The sequence below is a fragment of the Mustela nivalis genome, assembly GCF_964662115.1.
Source record: "Mustela nivalis genome assembly, chromosome: 4".
NCBI lineage: Eukaryota > Metazoa > Chordata > Mammalia > Carnivora > Mustelidae > Mustela > Mustela nivalis.
The window spans coordinates 64,809,803-64,831,515 of record NC_139023.1 but is presented as its reverse complement, the minus strand read 5'-3'; the positions used below and the strand labels follow the sequence as shown (position 1 = coordinate 64,831,515).

Sequence of the window (21,713 nt, the reverse complement as noted above, 5' to 3'; positions counted from 1 at the left end):
CGAGTCTCAGCCCTGATCTGGCTCTGAGGCCTCTGCTTTGCGGACCTTCACTCCACACCCCCGCACCGGGGTCATCAGTCGCATTTAAATGCTGACCACACTGGAGCTCAGAGAAATGGACTCACCCCAGGTCCCCAGGGTGGGGATGACCGCAACTCCCCTCAGACTGCCGGGTCTGCTGCCCCGGAGCCCTAGGTCACAGCGGGTGGGGGGTGGGGGCAGGAGCCCTGGGCAGGAGCAGTGGGGGTGACAGCTCCAGGAAGGTCAGGGAAGGTGTGAATTCCCAGGCAGGCGGAGGGCCCCAATTGGCCTGGCCAGCAGGTCCCACCCGTCACAGGGTGGCTACAGGCCCAGGCCCAGGCCCAGGCACTGCCCAGCGGTCAGTGACCTCAGAGATCTGTTCTGGGGTCACTGTGCCGGCCATGGCCTCCACACCAGCGTGGGTAATCATATTGTCCTGTTTTCAATTACCGTGAAGCCTCCCCCTCTCTCTGCGCCCAGCCCAAGAGGGCAGGTTGGGGTCATGGCTGAGCCAGCTTTTGGGAGGCTCTCTGCTGCACCCTGGCGGGAGTGGCCAGGATGAGGCCTGCAGGCCACCTCTGAGCAGGGCAGGAGCTGGGGGCTCCCTGGACCCCAAGGGCAGGAAGGCCGGTAGAGAACCCCTGCCCCCCTTCCTTGGGGCCTTCCAGGGTCTGTTGTCTCTCCTGGGCCTGGAGCCAAACCCAGAGCTCTGCGCCCCCACCAGCCAGTCCCTCTGCTGGCCTCAGTTTCCCCTTCTGCTGCTGGAGGGTCTCACAGAGGGGGAATGGGGAGTGATGTTTTTGGGGCACAGGTTTCCATGGGGAAGTGAGGAGGTTTCCCAAACAGGCAGAGGGGGAAGTTGCTCTTCACCGTAAATACACAAAATGCCGCTGAACAGTCCACTTTAAATGGCTAATATTATGTGTATTCCGCCTTACTTAACAAAATAAATAAAGGAAAAAAAGAGGAGATTGAAATAACGCCGTGTGGATGACAGGCATCCAGGAGCTCCATGGCCTGTTTGAGTTTCCTGCGTGTAAATCAAAGATTCCTGGTGCTTGGCGACCCCAATGACCTGGAAACAGGCTCAGCAGCAGACCCCTCACAGACCTGGTGGGGCCGGCCAGCAGACACTCAGGTCGGGGAGCGCTGGGACCACCTTCCCCCTGCCCTGTTTCTGTTGCCTTCGGGACACGGACAAGGGGTGGAGGGACACTGACGTCTTAACACCCTCTTCTCGGACCCACCCTTTGTGTAGACCCTCTGTGTCCCACCGTGGACACATCCCTCGAGGCAGGCGGCCCATGATGCTCTCTGCCCCACCTACAGGTGGTGTGATAGTGGGCTGGGCACCTACCCTCTCTGTGCCTCCATCTCCTCCACTGAAATGGAGACACTAACAGTCCCAACCGTGCAGCCCCTGAGAGGTCAGCCTGAGGACTAGAGGCAGAGCCAGAGCCGGACACATGGTGACGGCAAGGGCAAGGGAGAAAATGCCCAGAGAATCCCACAGCTGGCTTCTGCTTTGATGCAGGGGAACTGGGGTGTTGGGCCAGCAGAGGGCCCTGGCCCGGGTCAGTCCTTTCAGTTCATGGCCACGGACGAGGTGTAGCAGCAGGGGGCGGTCCCCGGGACGGGGCCTGGTCCCTGGACTCTGCCCTGGAGGCGGAGCAGGGGACGGGGCCTTGCAGGTACGAGCACGCTCCCGTAAAATAATGGACACAGAGTACTGCGACCCCCGGCTCTGTGCCTCCATTTCCCAGAAAAGGAACCTCACAGAGATACTAGGAGAGGCAGGCAGCCCTCATGGAGACAGGGACCTCAAGGTGGGGGGCCAGCGACCAGCCAGGGTGCCCGCCCCCAGCAGCGCGCTGGGGCCAGGTTGACTCTGCGGACATTGAGCTCAGTGGCAAAGGTCCTGGCCTTCTGGTAGAAGAAGAGGGACTTCTCTCGGTCCAGCAGAAAGTTGTGGTAGATGATGGCCAGGCGCGTGTAGATCTTCATCTGGGCCTTCTTGTTGCCCAGGTCCACAGCTGCTGCCAGCGCCAGCTGGTAGTACCCGGCTGCATCGAAGGGGTCCTAAAGGAGAGAAGGCGTTTAGCCACACTCCACACTAATGCACAGCTGGGTGCGGGTGGGGGAGTGCGAGTCTGCGCCCCGCCTCCCCGGCTGGCCCACCCCAGACCTTCTCCAGGAACCACTCTGAAACCCAGACCCTACCCTTCCCTCCAAACCCTTGAGATGGCTCCCAGAACAGAGGACAAGCCCAATGTTGGCAGCCCTGACTTCTCACTGCCTTGCACAGAGAGGATTCAGGAAAAAATCAAAGCAGGTATACGTAGTGATTCGTCAAACACTCCCAATCTCCCACCAGACGCTGGACCCTGTGCAGGGCGGGAACCATGGCTGAGTCTTGGGGCGACATTGACCACCGGGTGACCAGCAGCCTGTGGGAGCACCAGGAGGCTCCTGAGTCAGCCTGGGGCAGAATGGAGGGCTTCCTGGAGGAGGGGACACCCCAACAAAGGAACTGGCCACAGCAGGCAGCTGGATAGTGGTGTGTACTTGTGTACATATGTGTGCATGTCTGCTCCGTACAGGGGTGCAGGAAAGACCTTCTTTCCTTCCTGGGTGTCTGCTGGAGGCGATGAAGTCGACCCGTGGCCCCCTAAGACTGGCTCATGGTGAAGACAGACATGGTGCTGATGGAAGTCATGGCACAGCTGAGAAGCCCCTTGACCCCAGCTTCTTGGGCCCAGAGACCTTTCCTTCCTGCCCCATGAGACCGTGGAAGGTTAAGGTCCCCAGAATGCCCCCAGAACCTGGGCATGAGGTCAGGTACTTCTGGGCCTGGCTCCCTGACTCTCATCTTGGACAAGCTTATTCACCTCCCCAGCCTCAGTTCCCCATTCTTCCACAGAGTTACTTAGTCATTAATCACACAGAACCTGGTGTTCTAATCTCTGTGTGGTTCCTTCCTCAGATGACCCATGGGTCAGGAGGACAAATCACAGAACACTGCGGGTTCTGGGTATAAGGAGTGCAGGTGAGGTGGGCCACAGTCATGCCAGACCCCAGCCTCTGCAGCTCCTATTTGGGGAAAGGTCCAGCTCAGAGCCTAGCCTGGGACAGCATGCAAAGATGGAGCATGCAGGATCCCTGGGTCAGAGGGGATTGTAGGTTCCAGGATCCCAGATAAGAGCCCAGATCAAACAGAGCATGGGCTACATAGAGCCTGAATCACCCACAGCCTAGATCACACAGAGCCTGGATCACACTGAGCCTGAATCACCCAGAACCTGAATCACCTAGCTCCACAATCACATAGAATCTGGATGGCAGAGAGCCTGGATGTCATTGAAACCAGATAAAACAGAGTCAAGATGTCACAGAGAAGGGATTGCACAGATCCTGTATGTCACAGACCCTAGGTCACACAGAATCTGGATCACACAGAACCTGCATCACAGAGTCTAGACATCAAAGAGCCCGGATCACCCAGGGCTTAGATCAAATCAAGCCTGAATCACCTAGATCCTGGATCACACAGAGCCAATATGTCACAGAGCCAGGATCACAGAGAACATGGATGGCACAGAGCCTAGAAAACACAGAGCCTGGATCATACATAGTTGAGATGCAACAGAACCTACATCACATAGAGCCCAGATGTCACAGAGCTTGGATCACACAGACCCTGAATCACTCAGAGACTGAATCATCCAGAGCCTAGATCACACACAGTCTGGATCACACAAACCCTGAATCACCCAGAGCCTGGATCACACAGAACCTAGATCACACACAGCCTCAATGTCACACAGCCTGGATCACACAGACCCTGAATCTCCAGAGACTGAGTAACTCAGAGCCTAGATCACACAAAGTCTGGATAACTCAAATCCTGAATCACCCAGAGCCTGGATGACACAGAACCTGGATGACACAGAACCTGGATGAAATAGAGCCTGAGTCACCCAGAGCCTCGATCACACAGAACTTGGATGGCACAGAGCCTGGAACACAGAAAACCTGTATGGAGCAGAACCTGGATCATGCAGAGTCTGGATGTCACAAAGTCTGAATCACACCAAGCCTGGATGTCACAGAGACTGTATTGTACAGAGACTGCATGTCACAAAGCGTGGATCATGAATAGCTTGTATATCACAGACCCTGGAAGTCACAGAGCCTGGATCACACAGAGTCTGATGTCACAGTGCCTGGATGACACAGAGTATGCATGTTAAAGAGCCAGGATCATACAAAGTCTCAATCACACAGACTAGACTATGATGTCACAGAGTCTGGATCACACAGTACCTGCATGTCACAGAACCTGGATCACTCAAAGTCTGAAATCAAAGAGGCCATTTGTCACATAGCCTGGATGACACAGAGCATGTTTGGGACAAACCCTGGTTTGCACAGTCCCTGATTCACACAGAGCTTGGAACGAACGCACAGAGCCTAGATCATACAAAGCCTGGATCACACTGAGCCCACATCAAACAGAGCCAAGATGTCACAAAGAAGGGAAAGCACAGAGCCTGGATATCACAGAACCTGGGCCACATGGAATCTGGATCAAACAGAGCCTGCATCATACACAGCCTGGGTGTTATAAAACCTGGATTACACAGACTTTGGATCTCATCCAGCCTGGGTCAACCAAAGCCTAAATCATACAAAACTGGAATCACACAGAGCCAAGATTTCATAGAGCTTGGATCACACATACCCTGAATCACCCAGAGACTGAATCTCCCAGCACCTAAATCACACACAAGCTGTATCACACAAAGCCTGAATCACCCAGAGCCTGGATCACACAGAACCTGCATCAAAAACAGCCTAGGTCACCCAGAGTCAATCATACAGAATCTAGGTAGCATAGAACCTGGATCACACAGGCCTGTATGGAACAGAGTCTGGATCACACAAAATCTGGATGTCACAGAGACTGTATCACACAGAAACTGGATTTCACAAGCTTGGATACAAATAGCTTAGATATCAACAGACCCTGGATGTCACAGTGCCTGGATCACTCAGGCCATGGATTGGACAGAGTCTGATGTCACAGAGCCTGGTTGACACAGGGCCTGCATGTCACAGAACCTGGATCACTAAGAGTCTGAAATCAAAGAGGCTGTTTGTCACATAGCCTGGATGACACAGGGCATGTTTGGGACAGACACTGGTTCGCACAGAACCTGATTCACACAGAGCCTGGATCAAACCAGCTTCAGTCACCAGGAGCCTCAATCACATAGAACCTGGATGGTCTAGAGCCTGGATCACACAGAACCTGCATGGAACAGAGTCTGAAACACAAAGAGCCTTGATGTCACAGAGCTGCATGTCACAAAATCTGGATCGTATTGAGCCTGGATGTCACAGAGACTGTATCGCACAGACTAGATGTCACAAACCCTGGATTCAAAGAGCCTAGATAGAACAGATTCTGGATGTCACAGTTCATGGAGCACTAAGACCATGCATCACACAGAGTCTGATGTCACCGATCCTGGATGACACACAGTCTGCATGTCACAGAGCCAGGATCACACACTGATTGTACAGAGCCTGGATCACACTATACCTGCATGTCACAGAACCTAGTTCACTAAGAGTCCAACATGAAAAATGCTAGTTGTCACATAGCCTAGAGGGCACAGAGCATGTTTGAGACAGACACTGGTTTGAACAAAGCCTGATTCACACACTGATTGTACAGAGCCTGGATCACACTGTACCTGCATGTCACAGAACCTAGTTCTCTAAGAGTCCAAAATGAAAAATTCTGGCTCTCATATAGCTTAGAGGGCACAGAGCAAGTTTGAGACTGACACTGGCTTGAACAGATAGGATAGATCACAGAAACAAGATGTCACAAAAAGGGGGTCACAGAAAGTCTGGATATCACAGAGCCTGTGTCACACAGAATCTGGATCACAAAGCCTGCCTCATACATAGCTTGGATGTCACAAAGCCTGAATAACCCAGAGCCTGGATTACACAAAACCTGGATGGCACAGAGCCTGATCCACATAGATCCTGGATTGCACAGAGCTAGATCAAACAGAGCCTGGATCACACTGAGCCTGCATCAGATGGAGCCAGGATGTCACAAAGAAGGGATCGCAGAGAGCCTGGATGTCACATTGCCTGAGTCACTCAGAATCTGGATGGCACAGAGCCTGCTGAATATACAGCATTGATGTCAAAGAGCCTGGATCACCCAGAGCCTGGATCACATTGAGCCTGGGTCACCCAAAACCTAAATCACCCAGAGCCTGGATCACACAAAAGCTGGATCACACAGAGCCCAGATGCCACAGAGCATGGATCACACAGATCCTGAATAACCCAGAGACTGATTCACACAGGACCTACATGACACACAGTCTGAATCACATGAAGCCTGTATCACCCAGATCCTGGATCACACAGAATCTGGATGGCACAGATTCCCGATGTCACAGAGCCTGGATCACACAGAGCCTGAATCACTAAAGATTGAATCACCCAGAATCAACATCACACAGTCTAGATCACCCAAAGCCTAAATCACCCAGATTTCTGGATCACACAGAAGCTGGATGGAACAGAGCTGGATCACACTGAGCCTGTATGGAACAGAGCCTGGATTGCACAGAGCCTGGATTGCAGAAAGTCTTGATCAAACAGAGTCTAGATCTACTGAGCCCACATATAACAGAAACAAGATGTCACAAAAAGGGGGTCACAGAAAGTCTGGATATCACAGAGCCTGTGTCACACAGAATCTGGATCACAAAGCCTGCCTCATACATAGCTTGGATGTCACAAAGCCTGAATAACCCAGAGCCTGGATTACACAAAACCTGGATGGCACAGAGCCTGAATCACACAGAACCTGGATCAAACAGAGCCTGAGTCACCCAGAGCCTTGGTCACACAGAACCTGGATGTCATAGAGCCTGGATCACACCAAGCCTGGATCACACAGAGCCCAGTTGTCAAAGAGCTTGGATCACACAGAGCCTAAATCACCCAGAGACTGGATCACACACACATGGATGGCACAGATCCCTGATGTCAGAGTCTGGATCATACAGAGCCTGACTCCCCAGAGACTGAATCACCCAGAATCTAGATCACACAGACTGCATCACTCAAAGCCTGAATCACCCAGATCCTGGATCATACAGAACTTGAATGTCACAGATCCCTGATGTCACACAGAGACTGGATCACACAGAGCCTGAATCACCAGAGACTGAATCACCCAAAATCTACATCACACAGTCTGGATCACTCAAAGTCTGATCCACCCAGAACCTGGATCACACAGATCCCGGATCAAACAGAGCCTGGATCATGCAGAACCTGGGTCAAACAAAGCCTGAGTCACCCAGAGCCTTGAACACACAGAACCTGGATGGCCTAGAGCCTGGATCACACAGAGCCTATATGGTGAACAGAGCCTGCAGGCCACAAAGATGGCATCACACTGAGCCTGGATTTCACAGAGACTGTATTGCATAGAGACTGGATCACTCAGTACCTGCATGTCACAAATCTTGGATCACCAAGAGTCTGAAATCAAAGAGGCTATTTGTCACATAGCCTGGATGACACAGGGTATATTTGGGACAGATGCTGGTTTGCACAGAGCCTGATTCACACAGAACCTGGATCTCACAGAGCCTAAATCAAACAGAGCCTGGATCACACTGAGTCCACATCAAACAGAGCCAAGATATTACAAAGAAGGGATTGCAAAGAACCTGGATATCACAGAGCCTGCATCACCACAATCTAGATCACAAAGAGCCTGCCTCATACACAGCTTGGATATCACAGAGCCTGGATCACCCTGAGCCTGGATCACATCAAGCCTGGACTACCCAAAGCCTGAATCACCCAGAGCCTGAATCACACAGAACCTATATGGCACAGATCCCTAATATCACAGAGCCTGGATCACACAGAGCCTGAATCACCGAAGACTGAATCACCCAGAATCTACATCACATAGTCTGGATCATTTAAAGCCTGAATCACCTAGAACCTGGATCACACAGAGCCTGGATGTCACAGAGACTGCATTGCACAGAGACTGGATGTCACAAAGCCTGAATCACAAATAGCTTGGATATCGCAGACTCTGGATGTTACAGAGCCTGTATCACTCAGGCTGTGGATCACAGAGTCTGATGTCACAGTGCCTGGATGATACAGAGCCTGCATGTCACAAAGACTACTTCACACAGAATCTGGATAATACAGAGCCCAGATATCACAGAGCCTGGATCACACAGAGCCTGAATCACCTAGAATCTGTATCACACAGTCTGGATCACTCAAAGCCTGAATCACCTAGAACCTGGATCACACAGAACCTGGATGGCACAGAGCCTGGATCACACAGAAGTGGATCACACAGAGCCCATATGTCACAGAGTTTGTATCACAGAAAGCTTGGAAATAACAGAATCTTGATGTCACAGAGCCTCGACTACACAGAGTCTAGATCACACAAAGCCCATATATCACAGAGCCTGGATCACACAGAACTCACTGACACATAGCCCCTATGGCAGACAGCCCGGATATCACAGATCCTGTATCACACAAAGCCCAGATCACACAGTTCCTGGATGTCCACATGTCCCAGAGCTTGGGTTACACAGATCTTGTATCACACATAGCCTGCATCACACACAGCCTGGATCACATCGAGCTGGATGTCACAGAGCCTGGATCACACAAAATGTGGATGTCACAGGTCATGCACGGCAGGCAGAAAGCCTGGATCACACAAGAATCTGGATTCACAGAGCCTGGATGTCCCAGAGGCTGTATGTCTCAGAGTCTGGACCCCACAGATCCTGGTTCACAAAGAGCCTGGACCACACGAGCCTGGATAGCACAGAGCCTGGATTGCACAGAGCCTGGATCGCACAGAATCTGAATTTCAAAGAATCTGAATCGCAGAAAGCCTGGATGATAAAGAGCCTGGACATCACAGAGCCTAGAAGGCACAGAGCCTGGATGTCACAGAGCTTGGATCACACAGATTCTGGATCGCACAGAGCCTGGATCACTAGAGCTTGGATTGCACAGAGCCTGGAACACACAAAGCCTGGATCACACAGAGCCTTAATCATGCAGACTGGAAGGCAGTGAGTCTAAGTTGCAGTACACACCACTGCCCACAGGCTTCCCAAGAACTATGGGACTCTAACAGTGACTCTAACCGCAGTGACCACCTCTGACCACAAGGTGACACTAATGCATAGCCAAGGCTGTCCCAGGCAGGGAGTTACCGGTCTTCAACTGGCTGGGGTCTTCCAAAGGCACCCAGTCCTCGATGCCATTCAGCAGGGAGGAGAAGGGGAAAAAGTCAGCCCTGAGCTGGGGTGCCCCCCACTTCAGCAAACACGGAGCAGGGACACTGCGCAGTGCAGTGCTGTACCCAGGGTGGGGCGATAGGGCAGCAGCCTGTGTAGGGGAGCAAGGGAGACCCCTCCAGGCTCTGGTCTACGTCCATTGCTAGGAGCAGATGGGAAAGGGCCCAGCTCCAGCTCCTCCAGCTCCGACAGGGCAGGGACTAAGCCAAACCCCACAGGTTGTACCCCGTCCCCAGCCCATTTCCCTCTCTGGGATTCAGGATTCCAAGAAGGAATTGCTCTGCCCATAAGGGCAGGCTTCCCGGAGGAGGTGCCAGGATTTGGGTAGCACCTTTCAGCGTGGGTCTCTGGGGATAGCACTGACTTCTGCCCGATGCCTTGGGATGTCCCTCTCTCCCTCCTGCTTTAGGGGGGTTAACTCTGACTTGATGCTAAGACTTAACTTTGCATTGCCTCCTCCAGGAGGCTCCCCTGATTACATGCTTTTTTGTTTTGACCCCATGGTGGCCAAAGTCTGTTCACAGATCAGCACCCCAGGGACGCTGAGCTCTGGAGGACAGGGCCTGGCCGGTATGGGAGTTCAGACAGTGTCTGCTGACCGTGCCTGCTCCTCTCCGCCTTGCCTGAGCTCGGGGACACACTGGGGCCAGCTCTAGTGGAGGGCAGGACCCTGTCCTGGGGGTCTGGGCTTGAGTCCATGCCAAGAGGGACCCCAGTGCCTAAGCCTATCACCCGACCCCCACCCACCTTCAGCTCGTAGAAGAGGATGTCACCAAGCACCAGATACACCTTCACGTAGTACAGGGTTTCCTCATCAAACTGCAGGGGTGAGCCGCACAGCGACAGCGCCTTGAGGTAGAAGTGCTCTGCCAACTCGCCGTGGCCCAACCGCTGGTGCAGGACAGCCAGCCGGTGGTAGGCCACACGCTCGTTCAGCTGGTCCCCTAGGGACGCAGGGGAGAGGGCACATGTGAGAAACCCAAAGCTTCCCCCTGGGGCGGATTCGGGGCCAGTCAGCCCAGCCCCCCGGCAGGGGAGAGGACGGCTACAGCCCCAAGCAGCCCTACAGGCTTCCCGAGCTGTCCCCTTCTGCTCCCACCCTGCAGGGGTCTGAGGCCAAGGCCCCGCTGGGGCAGGGATGCAGGGCTCACCCCGGGTGATGCTGAGTGCCAGGGCCATGTGGGCAAACTCCAGGCCCTCGTGGGGCAACTCCAGCTCAGCCAGCAGGGCCACCAGCTTGTTGCACAGCCGCAGTTCCGCCTCCTGGTTCCCCGTGGTCACGGCCAGCGGCAGCGCCCGATCCTGCCACACAGGCAGCGGGTCAGGCCTCACCCACTGCAGCCAGCCCCAGCCCAGAATCCCCAGAGAGCCCCACCCACTGCAGCCAGCCCCAGCCCAGAATCCCCAGAGAGCCCCCGACGTGCACAGGGAGCTCCCACCCCATCATCCTGCTGCATCTTATTCAGCTCCGGTCCCCGGAAGAAAAGTCAGCTTGGAGTGGCCCTGATGGCCCCAGGGCTACTGGGACATTAGTAAGCTGTGGTGCAACCCACCGCCCATCTTGGGAACCTCAGCCCAGCTCCCCACCCCTGGGCGATGAGAGTCTGACCGGGAGGGTCCAACACCCACCCCCTACTGAGATCTAAAAATGCGTTTTTCTGTCCCCAGGGCAGAGCTGCACGCCAGGAGCTGGGCGGGTAGGGAGAAGCCGGCCTCTTTGGGAGGCTCCTACAGTTCAGAGCCCTGGGGCCGGTGCCCCCACTGACAGTGCTGTCCTGTGCCTTCCTTAGCTTTGACTTCCTCATCGGCAAGATGGAGCAGGGTTCACCTCCCAGCTGTTTGAGGGCCTGGAAGCCTAGAGCTGTGTCTGTCTTTCAGATGGTCCCTCCTTTCTCTGTTCCTCCCAGGTTGGGGGTGGAGGGGTGGTCAAGATCACCCCAGGCAAAGGCACCCAGAAATGAAGCCCCACTCCTAGGCCCCAGCCTGTGGGGGGCCATGCTCCAGAGCCAGTCCTCATCACCCAGCTCACCCGGTAGAAGGACACGGCTTTCTCCCGCTCCCAGGTCCCATTGAAGAAGATGTCCCCGGCTGCCTCAAACAGCTCCAGCCCCAGGTTGGGGTCCCCCGTGTACAGGGCCGCATTCTGTGCCACCTGTGGGCATGGAGAAACTCTCATGAGACCACAGTGATCGGTTGCAAGCTCACGGCCTCCCTAGCCCGCCCCCAGACCCTCAAGGGCATGCCGAGGATGCACTGGGTATCTCCTTTCTCACACCTCCGTCCCTCAGCGGGGACTGGCCTGGTTCCAGACCCTGTGCAACTGGAGACATCAGCTCCCACAATATCCTGGGGGAGCACCGTCCAGCTAGGGCCCTGAGTCTGAGACTCTGCGACTGAGCTCAGAGGGGGCTCTGAGTCCTGCCAACCGCTCCCAGACCCTGGCATGCTCCCTTCCATCTTCCTCCACTGCCCTTGGCAACAGCTGCCCGCGCACGCCTCCCGTCTCTCCCATCCTGTCACTCCCCTTGCTCAGGATGTCGCTTCTCTGCTGGGCCCAGCAAGGTGCTCAGCAAACACCATGTGAGCAGACAACAGTGGACTAGGCGCCGTGGGCAGTCCAGACCTGTCACTCCCATGCATGTCTGGCTTTTGCCCCTGTGTTTCCCACCACTGGGAGCCCCTCCTCCCAGGTGGGCACTAGCCCCACTCACCCTGCTACAGAAAGCAGCCTCTGTTCACCCTCCCTGTGACCCCTGTCTGCACCACCACACCGCTGCCCACACCCCTGAGCCACAAGCTGTCAAAACTGCCGCCCTCTCTCAGCCGCCAGCTGCCGACTTGCAATCCTGGACCCCTGTCCCAGGGAAGTACATAGCAGGTGCTCAAAAATGAAAACATTCATGAACCTCATGAGCCTCCCAGTTTACTCCAAATCATGTCATGTGTGGGAACGTGGCTGGAAACAGAGCTCCCATGATAAATGCATTTTTTAAGAAGATGGGCCACATGCTGCCGATGCAAGTTCTTCTGTGTGTCAATCAAGGGAACGCATCACTTGTGCATCTAGGAAGCACCTGCTGTATACCAACATGGTGGTGGGCAAGCAGATGGGGGCTGGGATTATTGTGGAAGATGCTGGGTGCTGGGGGCCCAGGGCGGGGATGGCAGAGGTGGGCTGGCACACAGCAGGTGCCCACAGCGGGTCGGGGATGGAGGGTGATTGAACGCATGCCCCGCCCCGGCACCTGGATGTAGAGGTCCACCAGCTCGTTCTGCTGGAGGATGTAGTAGATCTTCCCTGCCTGCAGCCAGGCGTGCGCCTCCTTTTCCTTCCTCTGCAGGTCGATGAAGATCCCCAGACTGCGCTTGGTGTAGTCCAGCGCGGACTTGTAGGCCCTGGAAGCAGAGCCAGCCGCTCAGAGCATGCTCCCAGGCCAGGGCGGCTCCTTCCCGCGCCTGAGTGGGGACCAGGCTCTCTGCAGGGCATACGGAGGGGGAGCGGGCCACCCTGTCTCTGCACCCCCTTCGCTAGACATGGGCATGCGAGCTCTCCGCCCATAGCTGGGACCCTTAGCAGCAGGCGGAGACTCAGCAAACATCTAGCCAGTGGTTCTCACACTCGGCCATGATAGTACGGCCTTGCTCTCAGTGGGTCTGGGCTGGGGCCTGAGAAGGTACGTTCTCAGGAGACTCCCCTGGGATGCAGCTGCTGCTGGTCTGGGGACCCCGCTTTGAGACATATCGATCAAGGTCATTGTCCATTATACCTGCCATGAAACTGAGGCCCAAGGGTGTGGGGTGGAGGCCGAGATCAGCGGAGAGGCTCCTTCCCTGCCTCTCAGGGAGTCCCCAGCTACAGGGGGTATGGTCAGAGGTCTCCCCGGGCCATCCTGTCACCCCACCTGCTCAGGATGCTCAGTGTGGGTGTCACCCAGGACACGTGACCCTGGCACTCTGCCCACAGGAAGGTGGGCCAGCCAGCTACCTCTTCAGGGATAAGAATCCTTCAGGTCCACATGGCCACCGTCCTGACATCTGGAGGGGGGACTGCTGGGGACAGGCTGTCTGGCTCAGAGGCGTCCTGGCCAGAGGAGACTCAGGGCAGGCAGCAGTCAGCTTATAAAAGCCATCAGGACGTGAAGAATGGCCCAGAAATTCACTCTTCCTCCACTGGGAGGTCAGGAGGTATGTGGGCAGAAGACATCTGTCCCGGGACCTGTGAGCCATGACAACCCCCCAGGCCTACTGGCTCACAGCCTGACTGACACTAGGAATGAAACGGTCCCCCAGGAGAGGCTGCCCCATGATCGGGGCCGGCATCCTCACCGCTCAGTGCCCAGAGACAGGTAGAGCTGGCTGATGGTCTCCAGGAGCTGGCCCTCCAGCACCTTGTCGGCCACCCTGCGGGCCAGCGAAAGCTGGAACTCATGGTAGACGACACACTGGGCCTCTCTGGGCATGACGGTCCTATAGAAATGACATAGCCGCTGGACGGCTCGCAGCTGGCCTGGGCGGGGGAGACAGGAAGAGGACATCACTGTCCTACACTGCAGAGACATGGGATGTTTGCTGAGCTCAAAGGTCCCTGCTCTGTGCCTGCTCCTTCTGCGCCTCCAGCTGGGGTCACAGCAGGTGGGGAATCTGAGTCCAGACATGTGAGGCCACCTGCTCAAGGTCGCACACTGTGATAAGCCTGGGCAGGACCTGCCATAGACACGTTGCCGACCACTTCTACAATTCTTAGGCCTGGGGGTCCTGGCCTGCCTTTCTCTGCTTCCCAAAACCCCTCCTGGCCAGACAGGGGCTGTCTTCACACCATGCTGACCAGGCAGGGATCACTGGCCTCCCCCATGCAGCAGGCAGGCACATGGAGTCCGAAGCAGAGTTCCGAGTCTGGGGCACACAGCACATGGCCGGGCTGGAACTCTGACCCAGCTTCCAGCTCCTTCACAAAGCCAGGATCCAAGCCCACAGCCTTACTTGCCTTGCCTGAACTGGGGGCTGAGAACCGTCAAGCGCTTTCCCAACTAAACTGATCCAGACATGGAAAAGGGCACAGATGACCAGAACAACCCCGTGGCCATACGATCTTGTGCGTCCTGTTGTCCGGATCCCAGCGCCACTCTCAAGACTTGTGAAGGGACAGACGTCTTATATAAAGCATGGAATGAGACCAGGAATCAGTAGGAAGAAAGTTCGGGAAATTCCCAAATAGGCGGGCGTGAAGAATGGGCTCCTGGGCAGCCCACGGCCGGCAGAAGGCACCACAACAGGAATTGAAGGGTTTTGGACATGAGTGGAGATATAAGGACAACATACCCAAACTTACAGGATGCAGGATGGCAGCGTTTAAAGGGACTTTATAGCTATAAACGCCTATGTTAAAAAGGAAGAAAAAAAAAATTTTCAGATAAAAAATGTCCACCTTAGGGAACAAGAAAAAGAGGGGGTTACTAGACCCAAAAGGAAGGAACAACAGAGGCCCCAGAGCAAAGATAAATTAGTAACAGGGAGAATAGAAAAACCGAGAGAAAATGAAAGAAACCGAGCGATGAATCTTTGGGAAGATGGGCAAAGTGGACTTCTCTTTAGCCAGACCAGAAGTAAAGCTGTCAATTGTTAGAATCAGCAGCGAAAGGGGGACCTCAGCATCAATCTTACAGAAATGAAAGGATCACAGAAAAGATGGGCGATCGATGCTGACAAAGGTCAACCTCGATAAAACAGACAGGCCTCAGGAGACACAGGCTACTGAAACCAGCTCACAGAAGATTCAGCGTGACTCTCAGTGTCCCCGAGGTTCAGGGGGGACAGAAGCTTTGTGAGCATGACCAGGACCTGCCTGAGGCTGCAGGGCACATCTGGGGACCCAGCTCTTGGTTCCTCCTAGGTCCGCAGGGTCTCCTTCCAGGCTCAGTGAGAGTCCTGTATCCCTCAATGGCTTCCCAGTGCTCTTGGGGAAAATTCCAGGCCACAGTCTGGGTTTCCTGGCCCCTGCCTAACCCTCAGCCAAGGTTCACATCACCCACCATCCAACACGCCCATCCCAAACACTGTATTGCCCTACATGGCCCAGCCTACTCACCCCAGAGCCTTTGCACAGATGGCACCTTCTGCCTGCCCTCCACCCCATGTGTGGCTCAACCCTCAGGTCCCAGAGTCAGGGCCAGGAGCCTCCTGTCATCACAGGGAGTACCCCCCCATTGTGCCTCCTGTGACCTGGGCATCGGGTTCCCATACTTGGCCACCAGCCCATGTGGGTGCCCTTTCTGGCAGAGCTGGCACAGAGCCTGGCATACTCTGAGAGCCGCCGCCCAGTCAGCCTCACAGCAGCTGCAAACATCTGCAGGTTTCCATCAGTCAACACCCTGGATAATGGAGAAAACCACCGCTTGCCTCTGGGTCGCAAATCCCGGGAGGGTGTGCTCCAGGCAGCAATTGGAAGAAAACACGTTATCTCCCAGGACACCAGCATGCACAGTCAGGACCTGGGGAAGCGTGGGGCCAGGAGCCAGGTACGGCGGACGCTTACCCTCCACGTGGTCTGTCTCCACAGCAACCAGGAAGGCCCACTCGTAGCAGCACTTGGCCTGCCGGGCTAGGGCCCGGCGGGTGTACAGGTGGCCCAGCCGCAGAAGCACCCAGGTGAGGTCCGGGCCGCACTCTCTGCTGGGCAGCCGTGCAAACAGCGTCACAGATTCCCGGTGGTAGTGCTGGGCCAGGCTCTCTGCGCCGGCCTGCAGGCACAGGGCCCCAAAGTTGGCTAGGACCACCGCCTGGTTCTGCAGCTGGCCCTGGGCCCGGGCCACCCGCAGGGCACGGTAGTAGCCCTCAGCCGCCTGCCGGATCCTGCCTGTCCTCCGCAGGGCCACAGCCACCATGTTAGCGATCACGCCCTCCTGGTCCACGCTGGCCACGGCCATGTCCAGGATGGACTCAAGGATGTCCAGGGCCACCATGCTCTGGCCACAAAGCACATACAGCCAGGCCAGCGCCACTATGTAGTCCACGGCCAGGTGGCTGCCAGCCCCCATGGCCACGTCCACGGCCTGCATCATGAAGGAGATGGCTGTGTCCTGCTGCCCATGGCGGCTGTGCAGCTGGGCCAGACTGGCACAGAGCAGGCCACGCAGCGCCCAGCTCGGGCTGGGGGCCACAGAGGCCAGCGCCTGCCTGAGGTAGAGTGCCGTCTGGGCAGGTGGCCGGTGCAGCCGGGGCGAGTTTCGGAGGACCAGGTCCACACTCCGGAGTGCGCTGCCCGGTGAGCCCCGGGCCCGCAGCGAGGCCCCCCGGACGCAGCCGAGTGCCAGATGCGGCAGGCACTGGCGGCTGTAAATGTCTGCCAGGAGCAGGTAGCAGTCCACGGGCCATGCGGCCTCTGGAGCGCCCATGGCCCCGTGCAGCAGTAGCAGCCTCTCCAGGAAGGGCAGGGCCTCCTCCAGCTGCTTGAGGCGGGTGTGGTGCTTGGCCAGCAGGAAGCAGGCCCGGGCCTCGGCCTGGGGGCTGTGGCAGAGGATGGCCCGCCGCAGGGCGAGCCTTAGGAGCGGCGACTCTGCCTCGGAGCTGCACAGGTGGCTGGGCGTCCCCAGGAGCAAGGCCAAGGCCTTGGGGACCACCTGGGCACACCTGTCCCTGTTCTTCTGTTTGAGATGGACGGTGGCTAGGTTGGCATACACAGCCACCACGAGGAAGAGGTCGCCAAAGTGACCACCCAGTGCCCCCAGGGCCTCCTCGAAGTATACGCGGGCCTGGGACAGCTTGAGCCTGCGCACGCACAGCCTCCCCAGGAGGAAGCAGAGCCTGGCCAGAGCCATGGGGAAGCCGGCCTTCTTGGCCGCCCCCCGGGCCTGTGCCAGGTGCTCAGCCAGCTCCTCCTCGTCGGTGAAGCCCGGGAACAGGGTGCTCAGCCCCGGCAGGGAGAGGTCATATAGGCCACGGAAGCAGGCCTCATACCCAGGCGCATCCAGGAACAGCAGCAGTGAGCCCAGCACCTCTGGGTGGGCCCAGTCAGCCCCCGAGTCCAAGCAGAAGGAGGGCTCCTCACTGTGCGGGGAGCCTGTACCACTGGACGCCATGCACAGACCCCAGGACACTGGCTCCTCGGGGCAGCCCTGGCCGGACTTGCATTGTTCTAGAACATTCTTCACCTTCTGGAGGGTCTCACATGGATCTGGGTGCAGGCCAGGCAGAGGCATTTCTGCAAAGCACCAAAACCCCCAGATGGATTAGAGTCTGATCTGGGTCTAGGCTGGGGTAGAGACAGCCCTCTGAGCCTCAGGGTCCCTATCAGGTATTGCCTGAGTCTCCCCTACCCAGGAATCGAAATTTACATGAAGGGTTGAGCCCAGAGCCCAGCACCCAATGCTCAGTGGGAATTCAGTCATGATTACAAGAATAGGGATCCCTCTGGCTAAGCTTTATACCCAGTGAACTCCTTCCTATGCTTCTCATTTGAAAGCACTCTGAGTGATCACTCAGAGTTCTTTTCCCTCCAGAAAGAATTAAAACCACTTAACGGACAGAGATGTCCACCTTCCCAGCTACAGCTGCCTCTGAGGGACTTCCCAGTGCTTGGGGTGGGGGGGTGACTCTTGTCAGGTGCAGGACCCCCATGTAATCATTACCAGCCAGTCAGAGCAATAGGTCAGCACATGTTCAAAAGCCACCCACAGAACGGATGAAACCCGTCGCTGGAGGACAGCGACATCTGTGTCCCTCTGTCCCACTGGCGCCTGGGACCATGTCTGGCAGGAAGGTTGAAGAATGGCTCCCAGACACCCCAGTGTTCCCCCTGGCTGGTTTGAGAATATGAAGCCCACAGCTACTAAAGGGATGAAGTGCTGGAGAATCTGGGGACACCCGCTGCCTCCAGTGCCCGCCTGCCAGACTGGTGGCCTTGGATGGAGCCAGTACCCGGAGGCATTTCCAGGGCCCAGGAGCGCAGAGCTAAGCTTCCTGCTGCGAAAACACGAGCTTAAAGGGGAGTGTGTTTGCGAAGAAGGAACCAGCATCGAAACACTCTTCTCTTTCACATTCACTTGCAAAAAATATGTTCAGAATTAATTATCTTAGTTAAAATAGAATTGAATGAATAAAATAGAACTAAACGAGTAAGAAAGAATTCAGTGTGGTTCAGGGGCAAATGTCTGACCCAACTACCTAAGGCGTGGCTGTGAACGCGACCCTAGCCCCTTCAATGCCACCAGGTCCTGCCTCCCCTCACTCAGCCAGCCCCAAGTTGCAGGGGGTGCCAGGAGCAGCCCAGGAATATCCAGAACATTCCTTGTCCATTACCCAAAGTGGCCCTTCCCTGTTTCCATCTCAGTGGACCCCATGCCCAGGGAACCCCAGTGGGGCCTCGGGCATTCAAGTCCCCAGGATCTCACTGATCAGACCGTCTGGGGAAGGAGGGGGATGAGATGGAGGTGTGGAGGGAGGAGGGGTTCTCCCTTAACCAGCTCCCAGGGGAAGAAGAGGCGGGTCCTAGAGGGGTTTCTGCAGCTCAAAGCTCCAAATCCAGGCCCTACACCCCTTACCCTCTCCAAATAGAGATTTCAACTGGTCTAGGTTTCAAGAAAGGAACCCCCGGTCAGGCATGGGCTCAGGCAATGGAGGGGATGCCCCACCTGACCATCCTCCCCCACGGAGGTGTGAGGTCCTTGCCCAGCACCCCATTCAAACCCAGCTCTGCATCTCTGCCTTCATCATTCGGGGAAGCCCTGCCCCATCCCCATGGGGACACAGGACTCTGCCCTGTGGGAAGAACTTACCTTGATCTCCCAGCTGTTCAAACTCGGCTTCTTCTAATCTGTCTGAAATTGGAGAGAAGAGAAGCGTCACCCTTGGCTAGCACCCCAGGAGAGGCCATGCCAGGAGGAAGCAGTGACTCAGGGACAGGAACACTGCAGCAGCCTGAGGGACTGTGGGGCTGGGGCCTCCCCTGGACGAGGGGATGAGAATCCCCAACTAGCAGGCTCTGCCGGCCCCTACCCTCCCCCGAGACTGCGTGCTTCTGCGGCCACTGCTCTGGGAACAGGGGTGCGCTCTCCATCACAGGCAGCCCTCAGCCTCATGGGCTCTCCCTAGGAACCGGGGGAGCTCCACCTACATCTCCATCCTCCTCGTGCCAGGGCCAGGCCTTCCCGAAGCCTTGTTTTCCACCTCCTGAAAATGGGTTGATGCTAGCAGTTGGCTGGGAAACGTCCTATGAAGTGTGACATCAGCTATGACAAATGTGCATCCTCACGGGAAGCTCTGTGGCCCCCTGCAGAAAAGGTCCTCTCCCCCAGTGCGCCCCCCCCCCCAACCAACTGACTGGTGCCGAAGGCCTTCCTGAGAGAAGAAGACATCATACGCCGGCCTTACATGCTCAGCTGAGATCTGAGTTTGCCTTTCAAGGAAGAGAAACCAGTCTGTGGGAACCCAGAAAGGTTAACTCGGCTGTTGGTGGAGAAGTTCCCACGGCGCACGTCAGCATGCACGCCGTGAGAAGTGTGTGTGTAAATGTGCATGTGCGATGTGTGGTGTGTGTGTACGCATGTGTGTTTGCACATGTATGTGCATGCACGTGCGTGCATGGTATAGAGGTGTGGTGTGTGCATGTGTGCACGTATGATGTGTAGGTGCGTGTGTATGTGTGTGATGTGCAGGCATGTGCACATGCGTTTGCACCCATGCTGTGTTGGTGTGTGCATGGATATGCATGCACGGTGGACAGGTGTGTGATGTGTGTGCGTGTTTGCACACGTGATGTGTAGGTGTGTGCACCTGTGTGTGTGTGTGTGTGTGTGAGCACACATGTACTCCCCTCCATCTTCTGGATGAAGGAACCGGTGACCACAGCACCCTGGCCGTCGACCAGCGAGTTTGCTCCAGCGCCATTCCCCCTGTTGCTGCTGACGTGCTCCCCATCTCACCCACAGCCATGGCTCCCCTGAGGACAGGGTGGTGTGGTCAAAGGGAGAAGCATTATCTTCAAGGGGTGGCAGCCCTGGGGTCCAGCCCTGGCCCCCGCAGAGGTCAGGCAACCCTGCCAGACCCCAGCCATACGAGCCCAGGCCTGCCCTGTTGCAATGGGAGAACGGTCGCTCCCACAGAGACCATGGGAGGGGAGGCCTGTGGGCAGTGGGCCAGCCCCAGGCCTGCATTCTACCCCCCGCCCCCGCAGAGGGATAGTAGCTCCTAGGTCATGCTCCTCAGGCAGCAAGGAGCCTCAGGGTCACTTGGAGGCATCTCCGGGCCCCTTTCTCTGTCCCTCTCTCTGTGTCTGGCCTGTCTACTGCCCCAGAAGCCCCACAGGCAGCAAGAGCATCTGTTGGTCACTTTTAAGTGCCCAGAGGTTGGCATTCATGCACTCTATGGACCAACGGAGGAAGCTGGGCCTCCTGGAAAGGGAACAGATACGGGGGTTACCGTGAACAGTGCACGGAAGCCAGAACAATCCCACTCCACTGAGGGGACAGGGGGACGCCCATATCTGGGGCTGGGGAGCTAGGGCTGGAGGCCACCAGCCAGTGCGGCCCTATGGGAAAGCAGTCTGGCTCCAAACCCTCCCCTGTCCTTCTGGGAATCTTCCCACAGAAACCGACCTGGGCACCTGGCTGGAGGGGGCGGCTGGCTGCAGGTCTTGTGACCTACCCAAGCTGTACACTGTGCAGACGTCCATACCAGAAACCCTCCTCAGCAGCTGCCTGGCGTCTTCCTCAGAAAAGCGCCCTTCACTGCTGAAGAATGACTTTTCTTCCTCATTCAGAAAAATCACATTTTCCAGACTGGAAAAAAAGAAGGCGCTTTACTTAAAATGGCACACTTCCTAAGGAAGACCCATTTCCACTCTCTAGTGAGCTTCTAGGCAGCCTGCAAGGTCCCACTTCAATTGCCCCTTCCCCTGCCAGGCGGGTGGTTGACAGCTGTGGACAGAATCAGTCCCTCCCCATCCTGAGCTCCTGCGGCTCCATTTACGGCCTGTGTGGGTGCTCCCTACGGCACCCCACACAAACACCAGGCACGAGCCTGCTCCAAGTCGGGGAGACAGAAAACGGGACGCAGAGCAAGGAGAGAAGGAAGAGGCGATCTGCACCTTATAGGACTGAATTAGCAGCATAGTATGAAACTCTGAAAAGCACTTTGAGACTGGAAGGAGCTATTTTGAGATGCTGCAGAAAATCTCATAGCAGCGTCTGAACACCCAACCAAACACCAGGCCTGTATTCCTCAGGGGCGGGCGTCCCGAAGGACAAGGAACTTTCTCTGGGTTTAGAGGGCAAGGACTGGGATGCTGGCACAATCTCA

At 56.2% G+C, this 21,713-nt stretch overlaps 1 protein-coding gene across 5 annotated transcripts in view; it reads right to left on the bottom strand.

Annotated features, from left to right (window-relative positions):
• Positions 1-924: 924 nt before the first annotated feature.
• SH3TC1 (SH3 domain and tetratricopeptide repeats 1) overlaps positions 925-21,713 on the bottom strand; it is a 47,628-nt gene continuing 26,839 nt past the window's right edge. For 2 of the 5 annotated variants that reach the window (XM_082727493.1, XM_082727494.1), the window contains exons 10-18: positions 21,060-21,193; positions 19,193-19,234; positions 15,955-17,619; positions 13,749-13,929; positions 12,668-12,818; positions 11,452-11,574; positions 10,574-10,724; positions 10,170-10,366; positions 925-2,100 (exon numbers count right to left, since the gene is read on the bottom strand). In XM_082727493.1, the coding sequence (XP_082583619.1) occupies positions 1,843-2,100; positions 10,170-10,366; positions 10,574-10,724; positions 11,452-11,574; positions 12,668-12,818; positions 13,749-13,929; positions 15,955-17,619; positions 19,193-19,234; positions 21,060-21,193 (2,902 nt within the window). In that variant the 3' untranslated portion in view covers positions 925-1,842. The remainder of the gene's footprint in view (positions 2,101-10,169; positions 10,367-10,573; positions 10,725-11,451; positions 11,575-12,667; positions 12,819-13,748; positions 13,930-15,954; positions 17,620-19,192; positions 19,235-21,059; positions 21,194-21,713) is intronic. The other 3 variants (XR_014310868.1, XR_014310869.1, XR_014310870.1) reach the window with 3 other exon arrangements.